Source organism: Leucoraja erinacea, chromosome 35 (genome assembly GCF_028641065.1).
Source record: "Leucoraja erinacea ecotype New England chromosome 35, Leri_hhj_1, whole genome shotgun sequence".
NCBI classification, from domain to species: domain Eukaryota; kingdom Metazoa; phylum Chordata; class Chondrichthyes; order Rajiformes; family Rajidae; genus Leucoraja; species Leucoraja erinaceus.
In genome coordinates, this window is record NC_073411.1 from 8,920,352 (window position 1) to 8,939,118 (window position 18,767).

Here is an 18,767-nt window from a genome sequence, read left to right on the forward strand (position 1 = left end):
CGCCGTGACTGGAGGCAGTTACGATCGTGGTATTTAAGAGATTATTGAACAGTCACAAGGATATACGGAGGATGGATGGATGGATAAGGTGACGTGCAGGCAGATAATTGTGGTCGGCAATGACATACGTTCTACTGGCACAGATGTTATAAGAAGCAACGCATTGTCAAGCACGGATTCATCAGCGGCTGAGGAGAGCGATGTGTCGGCATTCTGACGGAAAAGACCCTCATCGTAGCTGCGGGAGAGTAGCTGACGTACCCTGTCCAAAAATCAGTAACCAGCCCTCTCTCCGTTACAGCCTTCTACACAAGGTAATAGCTAGAATGTAGAAACATAGAACTGCAGATGCCGGTTTGCAAAAAAAAAAAAAACACACAAAATGCTGGAGTAACTCAGCGGGTCGGGCAGCATCCCAGGGGAACATGGATAGTTGACGTTTTGGGTCAGGATCCTTCTTCAGACTGATTGTAGGGGGATGGGGGGTGAGCTGGGAGGAGCAGGGCAAAGCATGGTAGGTAATGGGTGAACACAGGTGGGGAGGGGAGTGGAGGGTTGGTAGACACACAGCTGGAACAAAGGCCAGAGATACGAGCAGAAGGTGTGTGAGAGGCTGCGGATGCTGCAAATCACCCTCACTTCCAGCTTTTCCTTCCCCGGGACTCTTCTTCAGACGGATTGTAGGGGAGAAAGAAAGCTGGAAGGGGGGGAGAAAAGGGAGGTATGAAAGTGGTGAGTCTGTGGAATTCTCCGCCTCAGAGGGCGGTGGAGGCCGGTTCTCTGGATACTTTCAAGAGAGAGCTAGATAGGGTTCTTAAAGATAGCAGAGTCAGAGGATATGGGGAGAAGGCAGGAACGGGGTAGTGATTGGGGATGAGCAGCCATGATCACATTGAATGGCGGTGCTGGCTCGAAGGGCCGAATGGTCTTCTCCTGCACCTATTGACTATTGTATTGTTCAAGTTTCCCTAACAGTGGAGAATAACTAAGGTTGGCTATCAGGCCCCACAATACCTGCCTCACCATTCGCTGGTCAGGCCGCATTTGGAGTACTGGGAACAAATTTGGGCCCCATATCAGAGGAAGGATGTGCAGTCTCTGGAAACGGTGCAGAGGAGGTTTACGAGAATTATTCCAGGAATGAGTGGGTTAGCATATGATGAGCATTTGACAGCACTGGGCCTGTGTACCCACTGGAGTTTAGAAGGTAGAGGGGGGACCTCATTGAAATTTACAGAATAATGAAAGGCATTGATAGAGTGGATGTGGAGAGGATGTTTCCACTGGTGGGAGAGTCTAGGACTAGAGGTCACAGCCTCAGAATTAAAGGGAGCTCTTTTAGAAAGGAGGCGAGGAGGAGCTTCATTAGTCAGAAGGTAGTTAATCTGTGGAAGTCATTGCCACAGAGGGCTGTGGAGGCCTAGTTAGTGGATATTTGTAAGGCAGAGATAGATACATTCTTGATTAGAACGGGTGTCAAGGGTTATGGGGAGAAGGCAGGAAAATGGAATTAGAAGGCAGAGATCAGCTTTAATTGAATGGTGGAGTGGACTCGATGGGCCGAATGGCCTAATTCTACCCCTGTAACTTGTGAACCATTCAATATGATCATAGCGGATGTAAGGTGACCTCAATTCCTCGCCTGGCCCAGATCCCATAGCCGGCAAATCCCTATCCTTTGATAAACATGCATCTCCCTCCTCCCCCTCCAACTTGCCGTGACTACCAGCATTGTTACTATGGGCACCAATAACAGCGACCCCTATTTATGTAGTGTTACGGAAATCTCAGGACAGGCCGACTGATAGGAGACTGGAACTGATGGTTGAGGGTGCAAACAAACTAGTAGGCTGGGACGATGGGGTGAGTTGTTTCATTCGCCCCCTCGTCTATTACACTTGCTAACTTCTAGGGAAACAGGCCCTTCAGTGGTGGCCCACCGAGTCCACGCCAACCAGCGATCCCCGCACACTAACACTATCCTACACACACTGGGGACAATTTACAACTATTCCAAGCCAGTTAACCTATGAAACTGTGGAGTGTTGGAGAACTGGGGAGACCAAATCCCAGACCCTTAATGGGATGAGTTGGGAAGATGGAATTCCACAGCTGCAGGTGGAGTGAAATTGGGAATGTGCCAGAGACCAGAATCGGAGGGACAGAGAGATCTTAAGGATAAGGGGGAACCTAAGGATAAGGGGGAAATCCTTTAAAACCGAGATGAGAAGAACTTTTTTCACACAGAGAGTAGTGAATCTCTGGAACTCTCTGCCACAGAGGGTAGTTGAGGCCAGTTCATTGGCTATATTTAAGAGGGAGTTAGATGTGGCCCTTGTGGCTAAGGGGATCAGGGGGTATGGAGAGAAGGCAGGTACGGGATACTGAGTTGGGATCAGCCATGGATATTAAATGGCGGTGCAGGCTCGAAGGGCCGAATGGGAATACTCCTGAGACCTAATTTCTATGGACAGTTTCTATCTCGTGATGAATTTCAACACAGGTTCCCAGGTTCAGCTGACGGGCCTGTCCCACTTGGCAACAAAAAAATCGGCGACAACCTACGCCAGGAAAAGTCGAGCTACGCTCATTGGCGTCAAACCCACTGTCGGCGAAAATATTTCAACATGTTGAAAATTTCGTGGCGACCAGAAAGACGCTACAACTTTCTGCGGGACTGAGGAGACGACTACCGGCCGACCACTGGCGAACATGTGGCAACAAGGGATGTGGGACGACAGATGGCACAATGGGCTAAGTGTTCGGCTGGCGACCGGAAGGTAGCCGGTTCGAATCCCGCTTGGAGTGTATACTGTCGTTGTGTCCTTGGGGCAAGACACTTCACCCACCTTTGCCTGTGTGTAAATGTAATGTAATTATGTGAAGCACTTTGTGGTCAATGCAAGTTGACTAAAAATGTGCTATATAAATAAGATTAAATAAACAAACTAGTCGCCTGTAGTTGCCTAAAAAATTGCCCAAGTGGGACAGGCATCATAACCAAGTGAATTTGGAGACTCAGATTTCAGACTTTAGAGCGCAGAACCAGGCCCTTTGGCCCACCGAGTCCACGCCGACCAGCGATCACCCCATACACTAGCACCATCCCATACACAAGGGGCAATATACAATTTTACCGACGCCAACTAACTTACAAACCTACATGTCTTTGGAGTGTGGGAGGAAACCAGAGCACCTGGAGAAAACCCACGTGGGCCACAGGGAGAACGTACAAACTGTGGAAAGACAACACCCGTTGCCAGGATCGAACCTGGTCTCTGGCGCTGTAACGCAGCATCTCTACCACTGTGCTACCCCAAGAATTTTAAATCTTTTCTCTCCTTTATTTTTTTTTTTAATACATTCTCGGTTTACATCCCCCTTCTAAAATGTGAAGTAAGGTGGCTATCTGACAATTACTTTGTCATTCTTCCATTGCCCCACCTCCCCCCGTAAAGTGCACTGTGAATGAATGGTACTTGACTGTCACATGATAAGGTCATAAGGAATAGGAGTAGAATTAGGCCATTCGGCCCATCAGGTCTACTCTGCCATTCAATCATGGCTGATCTATCTCTCCCTCCTAACCCTGACTCCCTTACCAATCAATAATCACTGATTACCAATCACAATCAATTACCTGTCAATCTCTGCTTTAAAAACATCCACTGGGCCTCCACAACCATCTGTGGCAGTGAATTCTGGGCGGCACAGTAGTAGAGTTGCTGCCTTCCAGCGTTTGCAGTGCCAGAGTCCCAGGTTCGATCCTGACTATGGGTGCTGTCCATATGGAGTTTGTGCCTTCTCCCCATGACCGCGTGGGTTTTCTCCGAGACCTTCGGTTTGCATCCACACTCCAAAGACGTACTGGTGTGTAGGTTAATTGGCTTGGCATAAATGTAAATTGTCCCTAGTGTGTGTAAGATAATGTTAATGTGCTGGGATAGTTGGCTGATGTGGATTTGGTGGGCCGAAGGGCCTGGTTCCACGCTGTATCCCTAAACTAAACTAAAACTAAACTAAAAGGAATAGTTGACATTTTGGGTTGTCAAGGGCACAAGAAAGGTTCTGACCCCAAACGTCACCTATTCCTTTTCTCCAGAGATGCTGCCCGTCCCGCTGAGTTGCTCCAAGAATCTTGTGCCCATGGTTAGAGTTTAGAGATACAGCATGGAAGCAGGGCCTTCGGCCAGCCGAGTCTAAACTAAACCAAACTAAACTACACTCTGACTGAAGAAATCCCTCCTCATCTCCTTTCTGAAGATCCATCTTTTTATTCTGAGGCTGTGCCCTCTGGTCCTAGACTCTGCCGCAAGTGGATACACCCTCTACACATACACACTACCCGGGCCTCTACAGAACACAGATGCAGTGGCCCAGACGACTGCATCACCTCCCACCTTCTTAACCCTACGCTGGGGTTCACAAACTCCTGAATGATGAGGAACACCTATGGTTCGTCGGGACTGAGAACCATGTTAGAGCATGGATCAGTATGAACACAAGAACATGCCCTTCGGCCCACAGTGTCTGTGCCGAACATGATGCCAGGACCATATCTTCCTGTTCATAACAGGAATATAGAAACATAGAAATTAGGTGCAGGAGTAGGCCATTCGGCCCTTCGAGCCTGCACCGCCATTCAATATGATCATGGCTGATCATCCAACTCAGTATCCCGTACCTGCCTTCTCTCCATACCTCCTGATTCCCTTAGCCACAAGGGCCACATCTAACTCCCTCTTAAATATAGCCAATGAACTGGCCTCAACTACCCTCTGTGGCAGAGAGTTCCAGAGATTCACCACTCTCTGTGTGAAAAAAGTTCTTCTCATCTCGGTTTTAAAGGATTTCCCCCTTATCCTTAAGCTGTGACCCCTTGTCCTGGACTTCCCTAACATCGGGAACAATATTCCTGCATCTAGCCTGTCCAACCCCTTAAGAATTTTGTAAGTTTCTATAAGATCCCCTCTCAATCTCCTAAATTCTAGAGAGTATAAACCAAGTCTATCCAGTCTTTCTTCATAAGACAGTCCTGCCATCCCAGGAATCAGTCTGGTGAACCGTCTCTGCACTCCCTCTATGGCAATAATGTAATATGGAATATGTAATATGTTTCTATAGATGGAGCTCTAGGGGTTAGTGGAGTCAAGGGATATGGGGAGAAAGCAGGCACGGGTTATTGATAGGGATGATCAGCCATGATCACAATGAATGGCGGTGCTGGCTCGAAGGGCCGAATGGCCTCCTCCTGCACCTATTTTCTATGTTTCTATAACCCATATCCATCTATTCCATGCGCCTATCCAAATGTATTTTAAATGCCATTAACGTATCTAATTCAACCACCACTGCTGGCAGAACGTTCATGGCACCCATCATCCTCTGTGTAAAAAAACATGCACCGCAAACATGGCCCCTCTCACCTTAAAGGTATGCCCTCTAGTATTTCATGTTCCCATCCTGGGATGCAATCAGCCAGCTCAAACAAGAAAGGCCCACTTCTCAATACACACTTATCCCATCCTTCCTAGGATTTTTCAAAGCACTTTACAACTGAGGAAATGATCCGCCATTTCAAGGTAGGTTAATTGGCTTCTGTAAGATTACCCCTGGTGTGTAGGATGCGAAACTGGGATTACATAGAACTAGTGTACGGGCTGATCGCAGGTCGGCGCGGACCCGGTTTGCCGAAGGACCAGTTTCCACGCTGCATCTCCAAATTAAAATTCATTCCTACTCAGGAACTGTGGCGATGGTCAGATGGTGTGTTGATTTTTAAATGAGGCTATTGCAAGGTTAAAACTCTGCCATTTCAGATGTCCCTTTGATCTTTTACATACAATAGTGTTGATAGATCTTGGGTTTATCATTTCTGCTGTCACCTCCAGAATAGGCAATAGGTGCAGGAGTAGGCCATCTGGCCCTTCGAGCCAACACCACCACTCAATGTGATCATGGCTGATCATACGAGACATGGGAATGAGACTTTAACCCCGATCTTCTACATTTCCTTATTTCACAGCACAGGCCATTTGGCCCATCCTTCCTCTGTTAGTTCACAGAACAAACACCTGCTCCCCCACTAATTTTCAAGAGTCAAGAGAGTTTATTGTCATGTGGCCCAGATAGGACAATGAAATTCTTGCTTTGCTTCAGCACAACAGAACATAGTCGGCATAAATAAATAAATTCCTTGCGAGATCGATTAGAAGATTGATCTGGCCCTTCGGCCCACAATGTCCATGCTGAGCACAATGCCAAGTTAAAACTAATCTCCTCTGCCTGCTCATTCCGTTTAGTTTAGTTGAAGAGATACAGCGCGGAAACCAGCACAGAGTCCAGGCCGACCATCTACTCTACACCGTACACTAGCACCATCCTACACGCTGGGGACAATTTACAGAAGCTAATTAACCTGCACACCCTTGGAACGTGGGTGGAAACTGGGGCACCCGGAGAAAACCCACGTGGTCACAGGGAGAACATACAAACTCCGTAGAAACAGCATCCATAGTCAGGATGGAACCCGGGTCTCGGGCGCTGTGAGGCAGCAACTCTAATGCTGTTCCATCTGCCGAACATGAACCATATCCCTCTGTTTCAGAAATATCAACGTTCCCATCGAAATGCCTCTATTACACCTGCTTCCACCACCACCTCTGGCAGCATGTTCCAGGCACCCAGCACTCTGTAAAAAATGATGCCGCACATAGAACAGCACAGCACAGAAACAGCCCTTTGACCTACAATGTCTGTGCCGAACCTGATGTCAAGACTGACTCTTATCTCCCTGCACATAATGCATATCCCTCCACTCACAGTTCAGCCATATGCCTATCCAAACATCTCTTAAAGGCCACCCATTTTATCTGCCTCCACCACCACCCTCGACAAGACGTTCCAGGCACCCACCGCCCTCTGTTCACTCACAACCCCTCTCACCTTAAAACTAAGCCCTCTAGTCTTTGACATTTTCAACCTGGGTAAAAAGACCCTAAATATGCAGCTATTCCAACACCCACCTACATTGGGGGCGATTTCTAACGGCCAATTTATTCCCAGTATGTGTGTGTCGTTTGTGGTAACGTACACAGCCGCAGGGAGACCACCCCAACCCTACATCACCGGACGTCAGGATCGAACCTGGGTCACTCGGGTTGTGAGGCAGCGGCTCGAATGGTTGTGCCACTGGGCTGATCACGACCCACCAACCAGGAGGTAACGGAGTGCAAACAAACCACTGGGTTCCAGTCAAACGAGGTGATCCATTCAGTAACAGCAAACAGCCAATATGCTTTCAGGCAGGCTGCGACAGTTGGAACATAGAGGTACAGCACAGGAACGGGCCATTCAGCCCACAATGTTTATCACAAACATGATGGCAAGATGATCACATCTCCCTGTACACAGAGCCATACAGCGTGAAAACCGCCCCTTCAGCCCAACTTGTCCACAACGGCCAACATGTACCATCGCCTGGGCAGTTTATACCCCAGCGACATGGACATTGACTTCTCCAATTTCAGGTGGCCCTCACTGTCTCCTCCCCTTCTCATCTCTCCCTCAGCCCTCTGTCTCCTCCTCCTCTTCCTTTCTCCTTCCCCCCCCCTCCCCTCAGTCTGAAGAAGGTTTTTCGGCCCAAAACATTGCCTATTTCCTTCACTCCATAGATGCTGCCTCACCCGCTGAGTTTCTCCAGCACTTTTGTGTATTATCTACAGTAGTTCCACCTGCCTGCATCTGGCCCTTATCACTCTAAACCCTGTCCCACCCATTTATTTACCTATCTAAATGTTTCTTAAATGTTGCGATGGTACCTGCCTCAAATACCTCCTCCGGCATCTCGTTCCATACACCCACCGCCCTTTGAGTAAAAAAGTTGCTCTTCAGGTTGCTATTAAATCCTTCCTCCCTCACCTTAAACCTTTGTCCTCTGGTTCTCGATTCTCGATTCCCCTACTATGGGCAAGAAACTCTGTGCCTTTATCTGTGCCATTACCCTCCTGCGCTCCAAGGTAGAGAATCCCGGCCTATTGTTCAGGTCCTCGAGTCCTGACAACGTCCTCGTAAATCTTCTCTGCACCCTTTCCAGCTTGACAACATCTTTCCTATAACACGATGCCCAAAACTGAACACAATACTCGAATAGTGGCCTCACCGACGCCTTGTATAACTGCAACATGACCTCCCCAACCTCTGTACTCAATACTGGATGATACACGGTCCCATGTCCCACTATTCCCTGCACTTGCATGTTCCTGCCTAAAATCCTCTTAAAACGCCACTTTCATATCTGCCCCCTTCACCACATTCCCACACGGGTAATGCCTTCCTGGCCCCCACCACTCTCTGTGTAAAAAAAACTTCTCCCCCCTCTCACCTTATAGCTGTGCCCTCTAGTATTGGACATCTCCATCCTGCGAGAAAGGCTCTGACTGTCCACCCTATCTATGCCTCTCGGCAGTTTATAAAATTCTCAACCTCTGACGTGCCAGAGAAAACAATCCCAGTCCGTCCAACCTCTCCCTGGATTTAAACCCTCCAATTTGGGTAAAGTCTCCTCTGCACCCTCTCCAAAGCCTCCACCTGCGATGGGGTGGCCTGAACTACATGTGTTTCACCAAGTGCAGCCCAAACCAAAGTCCTATGGAGCTCACAGGTTCACGTTCATAAGCTCTAGGAACAGAATAAGGCCATTCGGCCCACCTACTCTACTCCGCCATTCTATCATGTCTGATCCATCCTTCCCTCTCAGCCCCATTCACCTTGCCTTTGTCCCCATAACCCCCCAGTACTAATCAGGACTACAGAGGAAGATGAGGGTTTACCTGCTGATGTGGCAGCCAGTTGCTATTGCCATCTGTGTTCACCGGGTTGTCTTCCATCCAAGATTTGGGTGTTAATCCTGGGCGGCTTCTGTTCAACTTTGGGGGCAACAGGACATGACTGGAGAAGGGCCTCTTGGAGGAGCAGGAGGGAATCGAGTTCGAGACTCCCATCGATCTTCTCAAGCCCCTGCTGCAGGTAGTGTTGATGGATCCCCAGACTCCACCACCACCTCCACCTCCACCGCCACCACCTTGCTGCTGGTGGCCTCCCCAGTTGTACGCCCTGAAGGCCTGTTGCTGCCCGCTGAAGCCGTTCCTCTGGGTGAAGGTCGCTTGGTGGGGGTGTTGGTGCTGGCTGAGCGGTGACTGCCTGTGCTGCTGGGACAGCCCCATCTGATGGGCCGAAGGGTAGGTCCCTCCTCCGAAGAGAGGCCCCAGGTGGACCATCTTGGGCAGAAGCATGGCCGTGGGCAGGACCCTTTGTTGCAGAAGGTTCTCCTCGCCCGCCTGGCTGGTGGACCAGCCTAGGCTGTTGTGGGATGAGCCACTCCCTCCCAGATCCTGCAGAACCAAGTTGGCAGTGGTGTGGTGGCAGTCCAGCTGGGTACTCCCCTCTCCACTCTGGACCTCTGCACCCTGGAAGGGCTCCAGGTCGGGCTCCAGGTATGCGTTGCAAACGGCTTGTCTTTTGGTGTCATTCTGGAGCATGGCTAGAATTGGCAGAGGTGGGGGGGGGGGGGGGGGGGAGAGGAGTAAGGGAAGGGAAATCCTTATAGAAAACAAAAAGGAGGTGGTGGTTGAGAAGGGGAGAGGGGGTTGGTTGGTTGTGGATGGGAAGAGAGGAGAGGAAGGGAATTCCTTATACTAAAGGAGGGGAGGGGGGTGTGGGGGGGGGGGAGGGGAGAGGGGAAGAAAGGAGAGGAGAGGAATTCCTTGCAAAAGGGAGGGGTTGGGGGAAGAGGGGAGGAGAGAAGAGGTGAGGTGAAAGAGGAATTCCTTGCAAAAGGGAGGGGTTGGGGGAAGAGGGGAGGAGAAGAGGTGAGGTGGAGAGGATAAAAGGGAGGGGTTGGGGAAGAGGAGAGGAGAGAGGTGAGGTGAAGAGGAATTCCTTGCAAAAGGAAGGGGGTGGGGGAAGAGGGGAGGAGAGGATAGGAGAAATTGAGAAGAGGAGAGGTGAGAGGGAAAGAGGAATTCCTTGCAAAAGGGACGGGTTGGGGAAGAGGGGAGGAGAGGATAGGAGAAATGGAGAAGAGGAGAGGTGAGAGGGAAAGAGGAATTCCTTGCAAAAGGGACGGGTTGGGGGAAGAGGAGAAATGGAGAAGAGGAGAGGTGAGAAGGAAAGAGTAAAAAGGAGGGGAGGGGGGGTAGGTTGGGAAGGAGAGGAGAGAAGAGGGGGGTTTTGGAGGAGACGGGAGAGGGTTAAGCCAAGCCTAGCCCAGTAGCACAGCCCGGCGCGGCTCTACCCCGGCGATCCTCGGCCACTGAGCCGCCCGGGTTGTGTAACAACACAGCACCGCGTCAGTTTCAGCCAACGCCGCAACGAACGCACGAAACGACATGAAACTAACCTAGCAGCATAATGCGGGCAGCGCTTGCTTGCCGCTGCTGTCGCGCTGTGTGTGTGTATGTGCGCTGTGTATGTGTCTTGTGTATGTGTGCTTGCGTTCTCTCCCTCTCTCTCCCGTTCCCCTGTCCTTCCTCATCGATCGCATCAAAATGGAATAACCAAGATCACAAGATTGTGTTTAATGACCCACTGCTCGCCGCTTTACTCCGGAACTAAAGCTGCAACACTCCAGAGCATTCTGGTTGCTTCATATTTTAATTCCTCCCTGTCTCTATTTAAACCCTATGTCGCAAACACCGCACCTGATCTGCTTCGGTGCCGGCAATTTGCCCGTCAGTTCAATTCAGACCCAGTGCAGAATTTTATTTTTTAAAAAAAAAACATGTTTTGACGTTTTTATTGACATTTCTGAAATGCATTGCAGTTTTGTGTGTGTGTGGTTTTCGCTCTTTGCTTCGGCGCAGTTCTGTGCCCACCCCCCTCATCACAGCGAGATTCATTGACATCGGGACACAAGGGGAGATAACAGCACAGAGAGAAAAAAAACAGGCCCTTCGGCCCACTGAATCCATGCTGGCCACCAACCCACTTGCACCAATTCTACATTGGTCGAATTTTTTTTTAAATCTTACCATATTCCAATCAAGTCTCCCCCCCCCACTACCTACACCCTGGAGTCAATTTACAGTTCCCATTTAATGTGCCAAGTGCTGGGGTGTGCGAGGAAATTGGAGCACCCGGGGAAACCCACACAGTCACAGGGAGAACATGCAAACTCCACACAGACTGTGTGCCTGAGGTCAAGATTAAATCTGGCTCTTCATAAATTCAGTCTGAAGAAGGGTCTCGACCCGAAACGTCACCTAATCCTTTTCTCCAGAGATGCTGCCTGACCCGCTGAGTTACTCCAGCATTTTGTGTCCATCTTTAGTGTAAACCAGCATCTGCAGTTCCTTCTCACACAATTATCATTGCATTGCTGCTTATGAGACAAATTGATTGAGTCATGACAATAGATAATAGACAACAGGTGCAGGGGTAGGCCATTCAGCCCTTCGAGCCAGCACCGCCATTCAATGTGATCATGGCTAATCATCCCCAATCAGTACCCCGTTCCTGCCTTCTCCCCATATCCCCTGACTCCGCTATTTTTAAGAGTCTCCTACATTTTGCAGCAATGATTAAACTGCAAATGCTGTGCCAATGGACAGACGGCCATTGAAATCTCCACGAGCTGCTATATATAAACGGAAACTGTTTATTTTAACAATATATTTTTATTGTACAGGATGTGGCAAGGCCACATTTAGGGTATTGGGTTCAGTTCTGGGCACCATGTTAGATGAAAGGTGTGGTTAAACTGGAAAGGGTGCAGAGATGATTCACGGGGATGTTGCCAGGACTCGAGGGCTTTGGCTCGATTCCTTGGAGTGCAGGAAGATGAGGTGTGATCGTATAGAGGGTGTGTAAGATTATGACATGAGAGGAATAGATAGGATAAATGCACAAGAGTATTTTACCTGGATTTGGGGAATCGAGAACCAAAGGACTTAGGTTTATGAAGAGGGAAGAGGAATCTGAAGGGCAACTCTTTTACACAAAGGGTGGTAGGTGTATGGAACGAGCTGCTGGAGGAGGTACGATCTCAGGATGTAAAAATGCTTGGAAAGGTTTAGAAGGATATGGATCAAACGCAGGCAGGTGGAACTAGTGTAGATGGGGCATGTTGGTTGGCGTGGGCAAATTGAGCTGAAGGGCCTGTTTCCATGTAGTTTGACTAAGTATCTCAGAACCGGTGATAGGCTGGGCAGTGTTCACAACTTTTTGCAGTCTTTTCCGCTCCTGGACGTTCAAGTTGCCGAACCAGGCAACGATGCAACCAGTCAGTATGCTCTCTACTGTGCCCCTGCAGAAGTTCAAGAGAATACTCTTTGACATACCGAATCTCCGCAATCTTCTCAGGAAGTAGAGGCGCTGATGTGCCTGACCTGCTGAGTTACTCCAGCACTTTTTGTCTTTTTTTTCTAAACCAGCATCCTTGTATTCCCTTATTGAGTCTTAAGAGCCACACAGCGTGGAAACAGCCCCTTCAACCCAACTTGCCTATGCTGACCAACATGCCCCATCTACACTAGACCCACCTGCCTGCATTTAGCCCATATCCTTCTAAAGACCGATTCCATCCATGTACCTGTCCAAATGTTTTTTAAACGTTGTGATAGTACCTGCCTCACCTACCCCCTCCGTCAGCTTGTTCCACACACCCACCGCACTTTGTTATTTAAAATTTGCCCCTCAGATGCCACAGGTGAAAATGCCACAGGTAAAATTGCCACAGGTAAAATTGCCACAGGTGAAAATGTTGCCCCTCATTTTAGCTGTTGTTGGTTGATGGAATGTTGGAAGAACTTTAACCTTCCCTCAAAAGGGATTTGCTCAGCTAAAATAACACATTAATAAATTTGCAATCTATCAATTAAATCAATAAAGGCCACGGCTATGTGGATGCCACATAGCTCCGGCACTGCATTGTGGGAGTTGTAGTGTTTGAATTCTCACACCAGAGGAAGTGACAGAGACACGAGACAAACTAGAGCTCCCAGCAAGCAGCTGTGTGACATTAGAGTTTACTTGTAGTTCCTGATATTAGCTGACGTAATGACCCGAGCCAGTCACTGCTCGCACACACCCTCTTTGACGCAGCGTATTTTAAAGGGCCAATGTCCACCACCCAGTCCATGTTCCTTCACAAATATAGTGGATGTTTCCACTAGTGGGAGAGTCTAGGACCAGAGGCCGTAGCCTCAGAATTAAAGGACGTTCCTTTAGGAAGGAGATGAGGAGGAATTTCTTTATTTATTTCAGATGCTGGTGAATCTGTGGAATTCATTGCCACAGAAGGCTGTGGAGGTCAAGTTAAGGGATATTTCTACCACATCCCAAAGACGTGCGGATCTGTACGTTAATTGAACTGTAAATTGTAGGGAGCGGACGAGAAAGTGGGATAACATAGAATTGGTGTGAAATGGCTGATCAATGGTTGGTGTGGACTCCGTGACTGAAGGAGCTGTTTCCATCTGAATCAATCAATCTGTGGCAACTCAGTCACAGTATATTCAAGATTTTAATAGGAACCTGAAGGGTAATGCCCCTGTCCCACTTAGGAAACCTGAACAGAAACCTCTGGAGACTTTGTGGCACACCGAAGGTTTCCGTGCGGTTCCCGGAGGTTTTTGTCAGTCTCCCTACCTGCTTCCACTACCTGCAACCTCCGGCAACCACCTGCAACCTGCAACCTCTGGGAACCGCACGGAAACCTTGGGTGGGACGCAAAGTCTCCAGAGGTTTCCGTTCAGGTTTCCTAAGTGGGACAGGGGCCACAGAGGTGTATGGAACAAGCTGCCAGAGGAGGTAGTTGAGGCAGGTGCTATCACAACATTTAAGAAACATTTGAACAGGTACATGGACAGAACAGGTTTAAAGGGTTATGGGCCATAGTTGGGACGAGTGTAGATGGGACACGTTGATGGTGTGGGCAAGTTGGGTCAAAGGGCTTATTTCCACGCTGTATGATTTAGAGTTTAGTATTAGAGGTACAGCACGGAAACAGGCCCTTCGACCCACCGGGTCCGCGCCGACCAGCGATCCCCGCACATCCTACACCCACTAGGGACAATTTTAAAGTTTACCAACCGATTACCTACAAACCTGTACGTCTTTGGAATGTGGGAGGAAACCGAAGATCTCGGAGAAAACCCACAGAGGTCACAAGGAGCACATACAGACAGCACCCGTAGCCGGGATCGAACCCGGATCTCCGGAGCTGCATTCGCTATAAGGCAGCAACTCTACCGCTGCGCCACCGTGACAGCCCTTCTTTAATTAGATTCTATGACTTTAAATCTAGAGATTACAAATTCTGGGGATTACAAGAATTTACTGATAATGAAAAAGGATTGAAGAAACTGTACGTATTACAACCGAAAATGAATCTCTAAATATGCAGCTCTGATTGAACTGATTTAAAAAAAAAAATGTAATATTGATTTTCAAATGCTCTTAATAGCTAGATCGCTAAATACCCTTTTATCGACCAGAAGAGGGATATGGGCAGGTGGGACTAGCGTAGATGGTACATGTTGGTTGGCAAGTTAGGCCATGGGCCTAATTCCATGTAGTTTTCTTAGTTTAATTTAGAGATACAGCGTGGAAACAGGTCCTTTGGCCCACACTGGCCAGTAATCCCCACACGTTAACACTATCATACACACACCAGGGACAATTTTACAGTTATATTGAGCCAATTAACCTTCAAACCTGTACGTCTTTGGAGTGTGGGAGGAAACTAAAGATCTTGGAGGAAACCCACGCAGGTCACGGGGAGAACGTGCAAACTCCCATACAGAACCTGGAGCTGGCACAAGGCAGCAGGCGTTACAAGGCTGACGCAAGCTTCTATCTCTTGTTCCCTACCAGAACATGTCTTATTTATTTGGCAGTGTAAGCAGCAAATAGTTGTCACTGAACCAGCAAACAGATGTCCAGATCCATGTCCTGCAGTCATAATTCAAATGTTAGCCTGGAATTTAATTTGTTAAATTAAATTAAGTTAAAAAAAAAAGCATAATTAATGGTGATCTCGAAGGCCCAAACTCTTCACCCTATCTTGTTTGGACATCCCTTCCAAGCCAGGAATTACCTTGGGGAATCTCCTTTGGACTGCCTCGAACACTTCTATGTGTGGGAAGGAACTGCAGAAGCTGGTTTAAACTGAAGATAGACACAAAATGGTGGAGTAACTCAGCAGGACAGGCATTTATAATATAAGTCTGCAAAGTTTGCTGCAAATGACTGAAGAAAATCTCATAAGAATATTGATTCTAAGAGAAAATGTATATAATAAATAAGGGTCTGAAGAAGTGTTTCGGCCCGAAATGTTGCCTATTTCCTTCGCTCCATAGATGCTGTACCTGCTCAGTTTCTCCAGCATTTTTGTCTACCTTCGATATTCCAGCATCTGCAGTTCCTTCTTAAATATAATGTAAAACAGCTATGTTTATGTGAATATATATATATACACACATATGTGTATATATAAATATGCACACACACATATGTATATATATAATATATATGTACATATATATAATATATATGTACATTCTTCTGTCGCGACTGTAAACTCCTATCTCTCCAGGGACTAACTTTACTGAACCATTTTACTGTTGTGTGCTGTCTTTTTAAAATTGCTGGGGTGTTTTCATTTTTCTTCCCTCCCTCCCACAAATATGTAATATGTGATTCTGTTCCATTCTGTTTGTAGTGTGTTTTTTGCACAATCTGCAAGCATTGCCAATTTTCATTTCACTGCACATCTCTCTCGTATGTGTATGTGACAAATAAACTTGACTTGACTTGATATATATATACACTTTATGTGAATATATATATATATATATATGCATACATGTATATATATGTATACAGTATATAATCACAAAAAATTATAGCTGTGTTTAATATATGTGCTTCTCTCAGAATCAATTTGCTGATGAGATTTTCAGTCATTTGCAGGAAGCTTTAGACTTCTATCCTGCCACCCTGCCCATGCCACTTTAAATGTTACTTACTTACTTTTCTATTTAGCATTCTGGTTCACTGATCTCCTTTGCTGCCCACAGATTGTGCCCCTCCCTCATGCAATCCTTCTTTTTAATTGGGATAAATTCTAGCTGAGCATTATCGTCCGTTTTTTTGAATATCTGCCACTGTTCATCGACCGGCCTGTCTCTTGCCTTATTTTTTTCCAGTCCACCTCAGACAACGCCACCTTTATACCATGATAATTACTCTTATTTCAGTTGAAGACTGACTGGGAAAACTACCAGCTGAGCACACACCAGGTTAACCTGGCATAGGTACTGCATTGAAATGAGTCAAGAAATGCACTGCCAGAATATTTAATGAAACTTTTAAAAATATATTTTATTTGGTTAAGTTACATTAAATATTTATATTAAAATGTATTAAATATTAATATATTAATCAATTTTAATTAAAAAGTGTTCTAAAATAGTTAATTGATTTATTTTAAACAGGTCCTGCATGATTGTACATGTTTGTAAAGAGTGTTAAAATGTAGAGTTTTGCCTGGGAAATTGGGAGCGGTTTAGGTCCTGACCTTGTTTTGTTGGCTTTCAATTTTGTTCCTTCCTCTCGGTAACTTAGCTCAATGACCAACCTTTCCTTGAGTCCTCACGGTTCGACTTGATGGGAATCCTGCTTCAAATTCAATGCTGTCATTGTTCGGTCCTCTTTCCAACATGCAACACTCGATAGTACACACTAAATGGGTTATTTGCTCACATTTCAGGATTATAGCAGACATGTCTGAGACAGGGCTGGGCAGTAAACTAGATGCCTAGAGAGGCACTTGGGCGGTAGTATGGCACAGCGGTAGAGTTGCTGCCTTAAGCCCCTGTCCCACGATGCGAGTTCACCCAAGAGCTCTCCAGCGTTGAAAAAATAAAACTCGTGGTACTTCATCGCGAGTGTTTTTTTACTCTTGCCAATTTTTCACACTGTTGAAAAAACTTCAAGAGTTTCCGCATTTCCCTGAGTACCTGCCATTAGCATTACGAGCCGCTACGAGACATCCACGAGCTCCGACGTACCCGCTACGTACTTATCACGAGTTTAGATTTTTTTTTTAAACTCGGGAGAGCTCTTGGGTAAACTGGCATCGTGGGACAGGGCCTTTATAGCGCCAGGGATCCCGATTCGATTCTGACTATAGGTGTTCCCCATATGTTCTCCCCATGACGTGCATGGGTTTTTCCCTGGAGCAGTTTCCTACCACACTCCAAAGGTGTACAGGTCTATAGACTGCTTAGCTTGGTAAAAGTGTAAATTGTCACTAGTGTGTGTAGATTGCTGGTTGGCACGGACTCGGTGGGCCTGTTTCAACGCTGTATCTCTAAACTACACTAAACTAAATAAATTAATAGAATATTTAAACACTATAATCCACTGGTATGTCACTTCGGATCAAACCAGTAGATCTTAGCACTTGTAATCTCATCTGTAAGATGAGCCTTCAGCTTCCTACACTACAAAGATTAAAGTTCTAGCTTATAGAAACATAGAAAATAGGTGCAGGAGTAGGCCATTCGGCCCTTCGAGCCTGCACCGCCATTCAATATGATCATGGCTGATCATCCAACTCAGTATCCTGTACCTGCCTTCTCTCCATACCCCGATCCCTTTATCCAATCTCTCCCTATAGCTCAGGCTGAGTCCTGGCAACATCCTTGTAAATCATCTTTGCACCCATTCCAGATTAATGGCATCTTTCCCACAGCAGGGTGACCAAAGCAGAACACAATACTCAAAGTGCAGGTTCACCTTGTACAAGTGAAACATAATGTCCCAGCGACTATACTCAGTTTCTTAACAGATGAAGGATGATGTGCCAAAAGCATTTCTAACTGTGCCACCACAATCATGGAAACATGTACTTGCACTCCTAGACCCTTAGCTGGATGAAACTCCCCAGGGCCCTATTGTTCACCGTGAAATCCTGCACTGGCTAGATGTCCCAAAATACAACACCTCACACTTTGGCTGAAAGATAGAGCATGGAACTTCTCTGTGGATTGTCACCTTGTGGTGGTGGAGAAGCTTGTGTGGACGTGAGATCCTGAGAGCGATGCCGTCTGGAGCTATGCTCCTGGTAGGGTCACTCATGGTGGTACGGTCGAGGGGGAGGTCTCTGACAAAGAGCAATCCAACCGAGACCTCAACGGCGGAACAGGCGGAGGATGATGGCTGACCTTAGTGGAGCGTCACAACGGCTGGGAAGGCGGATGAAGGCTGCAGCAGGAAAGGGTCTCCGGTCGTCTTGGACTCCATGCCACTGGATCTTCACCCAGATCTGTCAAGGACCATGTGGTGGCTGTCTGTGCACCAGTCTCCCTACGTTAAACAAAGTCACGCACAGGCGTCCTCCATATGTGGAATAGCACCCTGGAGACACCCAAGGTCAGCCATGACCGAAGGGGGGGCTAAGAAAGAAGAAATGCATGGAAACAGGCCCTTCTGCCTACTTACACCATCAAAGGTGGTGGAGGCAGGTTCGATTTTATCATTTAAAAATAAATTGGATAGTTATATGGAGGGAAAGAAATGGAGGGTTATGGTCTGAGTGCAGGTAGATGGGACTAGGGGAGAATACGTGTTCGGCACGGACTAGAAGGGCCGAGATGGCCTGTTTCAAGTGCTGTAATTGTTATATGGTTATATGATAACACTAGTTCTGTTATCACACTTTTGCACCTACTCCCCACATACCAGGGGCAACTTACTGAAGC

The 18,767-nt window shown here is 47.3% G+C and overlaps 1 protein-coding gene across 3 annotated transcripts in view; it reads right to left on the reverse strand.

Annotated features, from left to right (window-relative positions):
- Nucleotides 1-10,585, reverse strand: part of LOC129713298 (cytoplasmic polyadenylation element-binding protein 2-like) — a 33,143-nt gene extending 22,558 nt beyond the window's left edge. Inside the window, exons 1-2 of one of the 3 annotated variants that reach the window (XM_055662251.1) lie at nt 10,400-10,585; nt 8,832-9,541 (exon numbers count right to left, since the gene is read on the reverse strand). In XM_055662251.1, coding sequence (XP_055518226.1) covers nt 8,832-9,541; nt 10,400-10,409 — 720 coding nt within the window. In that variant the 5' untranslated portion in view covers nt 10,410-10,585. Of the gene's footprint in view, nt 1-8,831; nt 9,872-10,399 lie in introns of those variants that run through there. The other 2 variants (XM_055662254.1, XM_055662252.1) reach the window with 2 other exon arrangements.
- Between the last annotated feature and the right edge of the window lie 8,182 nt (nt 10,586-18,767).